The sequence below is a fragment of the Protomyctophum bolini genome, assembly GCF_963924005.1.
Source record: "Protomyctophum bolini genome assembly, contig: SCAFFOLD_694, whole genome shotgun sequence".
Taxonomy (NCBI): Eukaryota; Metazoa; Chordata; class Actinopteri; order Myctophiformes; family Myctophidae; genus Protomyctophum; species Protomyctophum bolini.
Genome location: NW_027665409.1, coordinates 7,127 through 17,903, shown reverse-complemented (window position 1 = coordinate 17,903; position 10,777 = coordinate 7,127). Strand labels below are relative to the sequence as shown.

The 10,777-nt window shown below is 45.8% G+C and overlaps 1 protein-coding gene across 1 annotated transcript; it reads right to left on the bottom strand.

Moving 5' to 3' along the window:
* Positions 1–1,132: 1,132 nt before the first annotated feature.
* On the bottom strand, positions 1,133–8,072 carry LOC308312288 (cytoplasmic dynein 1 intermediate chain 1-like; the record flags this gene model as incomplete). The annotated part of the gene is made up of 4 exons (XM_080794656.1): positions 1,133–1,277; positions 2,219–2,352; positions 3,869–3,982; positions 7,926–8,072. Coding segments are annotated over 4 exons (540 nt in total), but the record flags the coding sequence as incomplete, so codon positions are not given.
* Between the last annotated feature and the right edge of the window lie 2,705 nt (positions 8,073–10,777).

The following is a 10,777-nucleotide window of genomic DNA, read 5'->3' as shown; positions in this document are numbered from 1 at the left end:
TCAGTGGTGGAAAATGTACTGAAATGTTTCAACCCGTGTAGACGATTCTTAAAAGATGTCTTCTGAATCCTGACAGTTTTCTGAAAAACCTATGTTTCTATGTCAGCGGTATACTCAACCTTTTTCATGTCAAGAAACCCCCAGATATGATTTAAAAACGTTCACTCCGAAAGAAGATGTATTCAAAGATTTGTGCCACATTTTCACGATTTGTCAAAAATAGCAGACCTACAAGTTGAGCTTGTAGATCTTTTTCAATAGCTTTAATTAAAGCATAACATAATGCTTAAAACACCAAAAGGCGAACTGGTTGGAATAACGTGTTCCTTCCACGCGCTACGTCCAACCAGGGAAACTCCCCCCTGTCAGGTGTAAAGGAGCAACTTGGACACTCAGGCATGAAGGAAGCATGAGTTCAAGTCCGTTGCTCTCCCCATGTCCCCCACATATGGGGACTAGGTTGGTGGAGGGTGTGTATCACATTAGATGATTGACACAGGGGTGAAAAATGGGTTACAAAATCGTGGGATAAAATTATATAAAAATTAAAAATGAACCACCAAAAGTCCCGCCTCGTTGTCTAGGGCCAGCCAATGGGCCAGCTGGGCCCAAACTGATCTAAGAAAGATGGCGATTTACAATTCAAGGACTGACAGGCTTCATCTTATACGTCCATATCAGACCCGGAGAACGCTTTGTCCATATTTATTTACAGTCTATGCCCTCAACACTATCCACCACTGCTCAACAGATATAGTAAAATGTGATTGTGTTTCAGTGGCACTTTAAACATTCTCCCAAATAGAACCTCAGACCAAGCGCTTAAATTCCAAGAAAGGACGCTAAAGGCCGTTAACACACACAACAACAACAAGAAGCACTCAAAATAAAGTGTGTTTTTGACTCGAGGAGGAGCAAAAAAAATGAAAAGCAGAGTTAAGCCGTTAAAGTCATTTAACAGACAGGCACTTTGTCTGGCAGCTTAATTGGTCTCCGTGACTAGTGCTCATGCAATTCGGTGACATGCAGGTCCACTCTTATCTCCCTCTACACCAAACACACGCGCGCACACACACACACACACACACACACACACACACACACACACGCAGTATATGCTGTATATATATACCTTGGTGCTCCAGAGTTTGACTGTCCAGTCAAAGGACGAGGTGATGAAGAGATGGGCGAAGTCGACGGTGCCCGCCGCGTTGTGGCAGCTGATGCCCGTCACCGGGCCCTGGTGGCCCTCGAACATCTCACAGATACCCGCCTTACTGTGGGAGGGACAACCACCCGCCATACATTAGTGTTCACTGGGCCCTGGTGGCCCTCGAACATCTCACACAGATACCCGCCTTACTGTGGGAGGGACAACCAACCGCCATACATCAGTGTTCTCCTCCAGAACAGAGGGATATGTGCTTTACAAAAATACAGACATTGAATGATTAATGCTGTGTGTGTGTGTGTGTGTGTGTGTATGTTTTTCTAATGCTTTGTTTCCAAAATGTAAGGTTCAAGGTTCAAGGTTCAAAGTTTATTTAATGTCCCCGAAGGGCAAATTGGGTTGCAGCATAGACAGTACATTAAACAATGAATGAAACAGTACAAACAAACAAACAAACAGTTCACTATAGCGGATACCGCTATAGTGCTATATGCGATGGGTCATAAAAGTGCATGTGCATAGACATAGGCACGAGATAATACAGTAAAAAGTGAGGTACTGTTTGCTTGTTCTCGTATATATATGTGGGGACTGCATCTATGTAATGCCCTGTTATTCACAAATGTGTATAATAATGGATATTGTTCCTGTCGGGATGAAACCATCTAACTCCATTTTTGAGATTTCTTTCATTTCTTTTTTTTTTGCATAAACGAGTGCCATTTGTACTTTACGTCGTCTGTGTGTCGTTTCAAAAACATTGAACCAATGAAAGGTAGTGAAAAGCACTTCGAACTAAACCTCTCGACTCCATTGATAGATAGATAGATAGATAGATAGGTTTATTTGTCATTTTTACAACTGTGAACAGCAGAAAAACGAAATTTCGATGTGCTAGTGCACGAGCCGCAGCAACATGAGTCGCGCCGCCAACTCTGCGTGTGTGCAGGGACGTAGCTGACCATTTGGTTGCCCTACTCGTAGGATATTTGTGCTGCCCGGCCCCCCTTCCTGACATTTCCTCATGCGTCCACCGACTCCACCTACCTGCCATGTCTGGAGGCGGTGTACACGGTGCCCTCCTCGCTCCCCACCACGTAGTTGTTCACGTCTCCAGTGGGGAAGGCCATGCCTGTCACTGCTACCGGTTTGGATTTGTTGTACACCAATTCCATGCTCTCCTACGCGCGCACACACACACACACACACACACACACACACACACACACGCACACACACACACACACACACACAGGCAAACGTGCAGGCAAACAGAAACATTGAAACAACGAGCTGCGCACACAAAGGCTTCACAGATGAATTCAATTGGCACTAACGAGGGCCGTGGCCTATACAGTATATAAGAGCGTGCACTTGTTGTTCCCAGTTTTCGAATTCCCCGGAGCGACAAGAAAGAAAATCTGGGTTGGGGGGAAGTGTCGGTCCGTTCGGCAGGCCGACGCTGCTGCTGCAACAGGCGAAACAAATCACCCGGTGTCTTGCCTGTGAGGTTTAGGGTTATATAGGGTTAAGGGTTTGGGGTATATAGCGTGTCGGACAGATGCCGCCGAGAAACACCGCCGCTCTCGGGTGTTTGCTCTCCCTCGTGAGAGAGCCATGAATGTGCAGTCGAATGAACGCTTTGCAAACGTACATTTCCCCGCACCAAGTCGTTTTTGTTCATTTAGAAGCGAACCCGTTTCCCACAAGCCTACTATATAGTCCTATGCAGGAGTTTGAAAGAGCGACGAGTGGTGGCCTTAACACATTGAGTACGCCAACGTGCATCAAAATAAAGGCCGCTATAGTGCCAGAGTAGTCTGATCGCATTTACTCTGAAAGCCAAGAACCGGAAATACTTTCTTAAAAAAGTTGACTTGACAAAGTGAGCTCATAATCCCCGATCAACTTAATATATTTATATAAACTCCAAAAAGCGTTCATATTTTGCGGGAGAGACGGATGAGGAGCAGAAATGCAGCGCCAGCATATCGATCCATTCATCACCACGGAGAGCGCCCTGGATGAGGAGATACGAGTCATTCTTTCCGCCGCGCTAACATGGGAGTCAATGACAAGCTAATACTTGCACAGAGCGTTAGCATACGGCAAGCGAAAAGCGAAATGCCAAAAAAAAAAATAGGAATAATTCTGATTATTATTATCTCGCCCCGCGTCGTTTGGACGTCGCTAGGACGTCCACAGACGTCTAAGGTATTACTCGTTTCTGATCCTTATGACGTTTCCAGACGTGTTTTGTACAGAATGTGTTAATACCCATTCAGGCCTGACGTCGAAATAAATAAATAAAAAGTCTTCTAAATCCTCCAGTTTTCTGAAATAAATATTTTCACGATTTTTCAAAAAATAGCAGACCTACAAGCTCGCTATGAGCTTGTAGATCTGCTGTTTTTCCAATAGCTAAATTATAACATAATGTTTAAAACACCAAAAAGGGGTTCCCGCCCCCCAAAATGGACTAATACCCTTACACCAAGTGTAAAATTACTTATATGCTGGATCTCTTGTCCACTATAGTCCCTTCCTAACATTTTTAGTCTAGTTTTTATTTGTTGACGAAATTGTCAATACATTTAGTGTTAGTTTTAGCTTAGTTTCCATTTAGTTTTCGTCAGTGAAAAAACACATTCACAAAACATTTTTTCTTGTCATATAGTATTAGTGGAGGAAATGTACCTGTGGCTGGGAGAGCATGTCCAGACTCCAGGAGCACATCCGGCCATCTGTGGACACCGTGATCAGGTTGTTGGCGTTCTGGGTTCCTACGACATTCACACAGTACACCGGGTGCTACACGCACGCACGCGCACACACACACACACACACACCAACACACGCACACACACACACACACACACACACACACACACACACACACACACACATTTGAAATGTTTATTTATGTCCACATAATGAGAAGTACAGGAATACCTTGTACAAAGGACATAAACACTGCCAGTGCAGTTTGACAGAACGTGCATGGACGGCACACACACACACACGCACACACACACACACACACACACACACTTTGGGGTAAGACTTTGACACTTTAATACAAATGAGTCATTCCCCACCGTTACATCCATCCTTATGTATTATTATACCATTTGACTTGTGTCATAATGTTATCTGACAACATGACAAAAAAAAACCCAGTTACGCCAAGCTTAAATAGTGTCATTTTCTTGAGCCCGACTGACGCCAGATTTATTTTCTTTTTCTATTACGGTAAGAAAACGGGTTGTCCAGAAATGTCCTGTAAGTCAGTGGTTTCCAAACGTTTTCATTAAGGACCCCCAAATTGACCCTAATTAGCCCGCGGACCCCCCCCCCCCCCAATAAGAGAACATTTTTACGGATCTAGCAGAGATTCTCAACCCGTTTAATTTCAAGGACCTCCAGGTTTGACGTATACATTAGTCTATGCCGGACCCCCCCATTTAATGGCATTTCTATCTCTGGGACCCCCCCAATTCATATTATAAAATCAATGTTAATTTAACTCTGAGAGACTCTCAGAGTTACAGAGCCATATAAGAGTCCATTTTGGGTCCAAACTATATATCATTTAGAGCTGGGAACCCCCTGTGAACTCCCTCAAGGACGGCCTGGGGGGGGTCCCACTCCCCAGACCCCACTTTGCGGGAACCACTGCTTTAAGTAAATGTGACCAGATTTGATCTGAGAGGAGAAAAACGTTTTTTTTTGTTTTCCTTTTTCCCCCAAAATGAGTTAATATTACAGGCAGACTCTTCACATACTAGAGCATGTCTGAAATAAGTGTCAGAGCTGAAATCGACATGTGAATATGAAATAAATGCCCAAACATGTAGCTGTACCTTTCAAGCCTGTTTTTTCTCAACTCGCTGTTTTCTGCAAGACATTACTCTATAAGCCATATCTCCAAAACTGGTGGGGTCAAACTGAACAACCAAATATGTCAATTTGAAGCTATAGATTCCCTGCTTTCATGGCATGAAAGCAGTCAAATTTAGTCACAAATTGTACTTAGTTTCTTTCCACCACTGTCACTTTGGAGAGATGCCACTGCATGCCGGACCCTTCAGACGGACCTTACTACTATACGGTCTGCTGTGCAAATCCACAGGAGTGTGTGTGAACCCATTATGTCATTACTGGGCTGTAATTGATGTGTGTGTTAACCGGAGGGGGACCGGGACCCCCACAAAGGCTCCATTCAGCTCGCTGTATGGCTGCGAGCGAGCAGGCCGGCCGGGCCAAACGAACCGTCTTGATTGGCTGACTCGACTGAAGCATGCATCATGGACCATAGAGAGGAGAAGACTAGAGAAAGCCTCTCATTACTGGAGGCCACCGCCACTTTAACCCATTCTGACCTGAGATCAGATTCTTAAAAAATGTCTTCTGCATCCCGACAGTTTTCCATTCTGACCTGAGATCAGATTCTAAAAAAATGTCTTCTACGTCAGTCGCTCTTCGATTTTTTTCAAAAATAGCAGACCTACAAGCTCGTAGCGCGCCACTCGGTGGCGCGCTACGAGCTTGTAGATCTGCTATTTTTCAAAAGCTAAAGCATAACGTAATGCTAACACCAAAAGGGGTTCTCGCGCAAAATGGGTTAAACCTACAGCATGGATGGCATGTATAGTGTGTGTGTGTGTGTGTGTGTGTGTGTGTGTGTGTGTGTGCGTGTGTGTGACCGGAATGTGGTGTGTACATATACGTATACAGTATGTGGACAGAGTGCATACGTGTTCACTCCAAGAGCTAGGTTGATACAGTACCTCCCAGCACCACTACACGCACGCACGCACACGCATGCACGCACACACACACTCACGCACGCACGCACACACACACGCACGCACCCACGCACGCACGCACGCACGCACGCTCCCGAGTTCTAAAGATTTTTTTTTCTCCTTTATTGGCTAGTAATTTGTCGAGGGTCAGCGAGTTCACTGGAGCAATTGAACTCACAGTCGAGTCGCCCCCTGAAGTTATGTCTAGAATTTGACTCAAGTCGTGCGTGCATCGCGTGCACGTGTAATGTATAGTGCAGTTGTCCGCACGTGGGCGCGCACGTGTGCACGTGCGTGTGCGTGTGTGTGTGTGTGTGCGTGTTTGTATATGAGAACCACCAGGCTTCAAGTGTCATGGATATATACCGTATAAATATATATATATATATAAATATATATATATATATATATATATATATACCCTGTTTGCATGCAGGCTCCCATGCAATTATCACATCAACGCTAAATTGCTATCTTTCAGTGAATGCTATAAGCTTACATGCAGCATATATGCCTTATATATAGAAATATAATGCGCACATCTCTCTGAGGGGCAACAAACAAACACACAGATGACATTTAAATGACATGTAATGTGTGGGTTGCTGCGTGTGTGTGTGCATGGACTTTGGCGTAACCATATAGGACTATACAGGACAAAAGGGAACGGAGTGTATATGAAAAAGTGGACGATTGTGTATTTTTCTCTCGTCGTTCCCGTTCAGTCTATTCAATAGATTTTTCTGTTAATGACATTTAGCCTATTCAGACTATTTGGTCGACATTTCCATACTGTATTGACGTTGGTACCATTAGGAGATATATAACAGGCAAACGTTGATCAAAATAACACATTCTCTAATTGTGTACACTTATTGTAAATTAAGTAATACAGATGTTTGACATTGAGAGCGTAAAATGAAACCAAATGGACCTGTACGATATATAAGGGTCCATTTGGTTACCAACTCTCCCTCATTTAGCTCGAGGACCACCTGGAACCCCCTCAAGGACCACTGGTGGGCGGACTGACCTCATGCTTCCTTCTATGCATGAGGAGTCCAAGCTGCTTCTTTTCACCTGACAGGGGGGGGGGGGGGGTTTCCCCCGGCCGGACGTATAGCGCGTGGAAGGAACACGTTATTCCGACCAGTTCCTTTCCCCCTCCATCAGGCGCCCCGGGCTGGCCAGGGGGAGGCAGTTTAGAGACCAGGATTACTGCATGTTTTTTGTGAGGGTATACCTACACTAGGGGACACGGGGAGAACATGCAAACTCCAAAATCCATTTATCATATTTTATTTTTATACTGTTCCAGTTCCAATTGTGTCAGCGCATTTCTTTGTGTCATATCACTTAACAATACCACTTGTTTAATCTGTATCCTGTTCTCTCTATATCCTCATTGGATAAAATTGCTATCCCGAGCTGAAAATGCATTTTTCTGTTCAGCTGGAGAGAGACATGGAGACTCCTGTCACTGAACAAAACACTCTATATAGCAACGACTACTATCACAAGAACACTTATAACCAAAGAAAATCACTTTCTTACACTATAGGCCTATCTTTAAGTCAACTCTTTAAGCGCTGAGGCATTGGCGTCGACACTTTGTGTCGTTCCATGAAATCTAAATTAAGGATTTATAGGGTTGTTCTATTGTTAGTTGCTTAACTGAGGTGTTTGCAGCAGAGCTGCAGGGTGTATAGTTGTTTTCTGAACGGCTTGTATTCTGACCTACAAGCTCGTAGCGCGCCAACCGAGTGGCGCGCTACGAACTTGTATAGGTCTAGCTATTTTTGAAAAATCGAAGAACGACTGACATTTTTTTTTTAGAATCTGATCTCAGGTCAGAATGGGTTATAATCAGACCAGTGTGTGTGTGTGTCCAGTGGAAACCTCGTATTGAATCTGATCTCAGGTCAGAATGGGTTGGGGTCTCTTACGGTGTGCGCGGCCGCAGACAGCGGGGTCCTCTGCACGGGGGTCCGGCGGTGGCTGCGGTTGTCCCACAGCACGATCTGCCCCGAGTACGTCCCCCCCACCACCAGGTTGGGATGGAAGCGGGCGAAGCCCACCGACACCACGGGAGACTGTAGGGAACGGCATGAGAGAGAGAGAGAGAGAGAGAGAGAGAGAGAGAGAGAGAGAGAGAGAGAGAGAGAGAGAGACAGAGAGAGAGAGAGAGAGAGACAAAATGGAGAGGGAGAGACAGAGAAACAGAAGTCACCCAATGGGCTCCTCTTAACACTAGGAGAAAAGCAGTTTTAACTCTTTTTTGCCAGCTACATACATTAGCAGAGATAACAGGCAAACGTATATAGGGCAAACTAACAATTCTTCTATATTCTCAAATTGTGTATGGAGTTATTGTAAATTGAGTAATGCAGAGGTTTAACAATACTTGAACTCCCGAGAGCGTGAAATGAAACCAAAATGGACACGTTTAAGGGTCCATTCATTTGGTTTCCTTTCACGCTCTCAAGAGTTCTATCTATCTATCTATCTATCTATAAGGGTCCATGTGGTTACCAACTCTTCAGTCTCCATCATTTAGCCCATGGGGACCACCTGTGGAACCCCCTCAAAGACGACCACTGGTTGGTCCCCGCTAGACCACCGGTTGAAAACCACTGACGGCAGGCATGGAGCGGGAGGAGGAGGAAGACCACCGTTCACCCCAATAAAAAGCAACAGAGAGAATACACACTATAGACTGGTGGAAAAAAGCCCTCATCTGTTGCCTCATATTTTTTTGCATGAGTGTGTCTGATGCAGATTGTATTATATATACACGAGGAGTGAATTGTCAATGCTAGACGGAGCATGAGAGAGAGAGAGAGAGAGAGAGGGAGAGAGAGAGAGAGAGAGGGAGAGAGAGAGAGAAAGAGGGAGAGAGGGAGGGGGAGAGAGAGAGAGAGAGGAAGAAGAGAGATGGTCAGTGATCAAGGCATCGCGATGGGTGGCAAGAGAGGTGGAAGAGATAGATGGAGGGAGAGATGATGAGTTTGTTGGGCCATGATGAGGGTATATAGTGGGGGGGGGGGGCGTGGTGGGGCTGCATGACAAAGAGGGGAATTGTAGTAGTTCTCTTCTCTTCTCTTCTCTTCCCACCGACCGCCCGCCAACACACAGCCGGTTCACGTTACACAGCATCAAGAACCCGCAGCAGCCACTGGAGCGCTCAGTGTGTAGCCCCCCGTCATGACAAGTGCACCCTTGAACCTGCCCCCCCCAACCCACTGTGTTTATTGAGGGTTTTTTTTTGGTTCCACTCGGGTGCTCGTGTCCCGTAGGACGGTGCAGACGGTTGCACACGGTGGCTATATAGCCTCCCGTGGTGGGAGAATTACTTTTTTTTTTACGCTATAAAGTATCAATATACCGCGATGTACTGTAGAAGTATACTGTACTATATATAGAACCATACTCTGTTACAGCAGTCCGGGATTCAAAATGTACACCTATAGTTGTGAGTGAAAGTATACAAAAGTATTGTACATCAAAATGTGCTTAAAGTATGCCAAAAGTATAAAGTATACTCGTTGTGCAGCTGGATGTCCCATTTCGAGTTTTCAAATGTATACAAATCTTTAGAAAATGGCCCATCCATCCATCCATCCATCCATCCATCACTAAGTATCTGGTGACCCTCCCACCACCAGGAGACAACATGCAGTATACCGTCACTGAGTATCTGGTGACCCCCCCACCACCAGGAGGAAACACATTCAGTATACCATCACTGAGTATCTGGTGACCCTCCCACCACCAGGAGGAAACACATGCAGTATACCATCACTGAGTATCTGGTGACCCTCCCACCACCAGGAGGAAACACATGCAGTATACCGTCACTAAGTATCTGGTGACCCTCCCACCACCAGGAGGAAACACATGCAGTATACCATCACTGAGTATCTGGTGACCCCCCCACCACCAGGAGGAAACACATGCAGTATACCATCACTGAGTATCTGGTGACCCCCCCACCACCAGGAGGAAACACATGCAGTATACCATCACTGAGTATCTGGTGACCCTCCCACCACCAGGAGGAAACACATGCAGTATACCATCACTGAGTATCTGGTGACCCCCCCACCACCAGGAGGAAACACATGCAGTATACCATCACTGAGTATCTGGTGACCCCCCCACCACCAGGAGGAAACACATTCAGTATACCATCACTGAGTATCTGGTGACCCTCCCACCACCAGGAGGAAACACATGCAGTATACCATCACTGAGTATCTGGTGACCCTCCCACCACCAGGAGGAAACACATGCAGTATACCATCACTATAAGTATCTGGTGACCCTCCCACCACCAGGAGGAAACACATGCAGTATACCATCACTGAGTATCTGGTGACCCTCCCACCACCAGGAGGAAACACATGCAGTATACCATCACTATAAGTATCTGGTGACCCTCCCCACCACCAGGAGGAAACACATGCAGTACTAGGGAGTGAATGATGAGGGGTCAGCAGTAGCACCTGCCCTTGTTTAAGTTCACAGGAAGACGGTACTTAATCTGAGGCAAGCTGTACAGTATACAGTATATGTCTTTACGAATACAATGTTTGTTTTCTTTTCTCGCTCTCCCTCTCTCTCCCTCTCGCTCTCCTCCTCTCTGACTCCACACCATGTGCTCGACAGCCGGGGGGGGGGGGGGGGGGAGTGGAAAACAAACCAGAGTGAAGAAAAAGACCACGTGATTTGCTCTCTCTCTCTCTGTCTCTCTCTCTCTCTCTCCATTTCTTCTGTGGCATGCAGGCGCGTGCACACA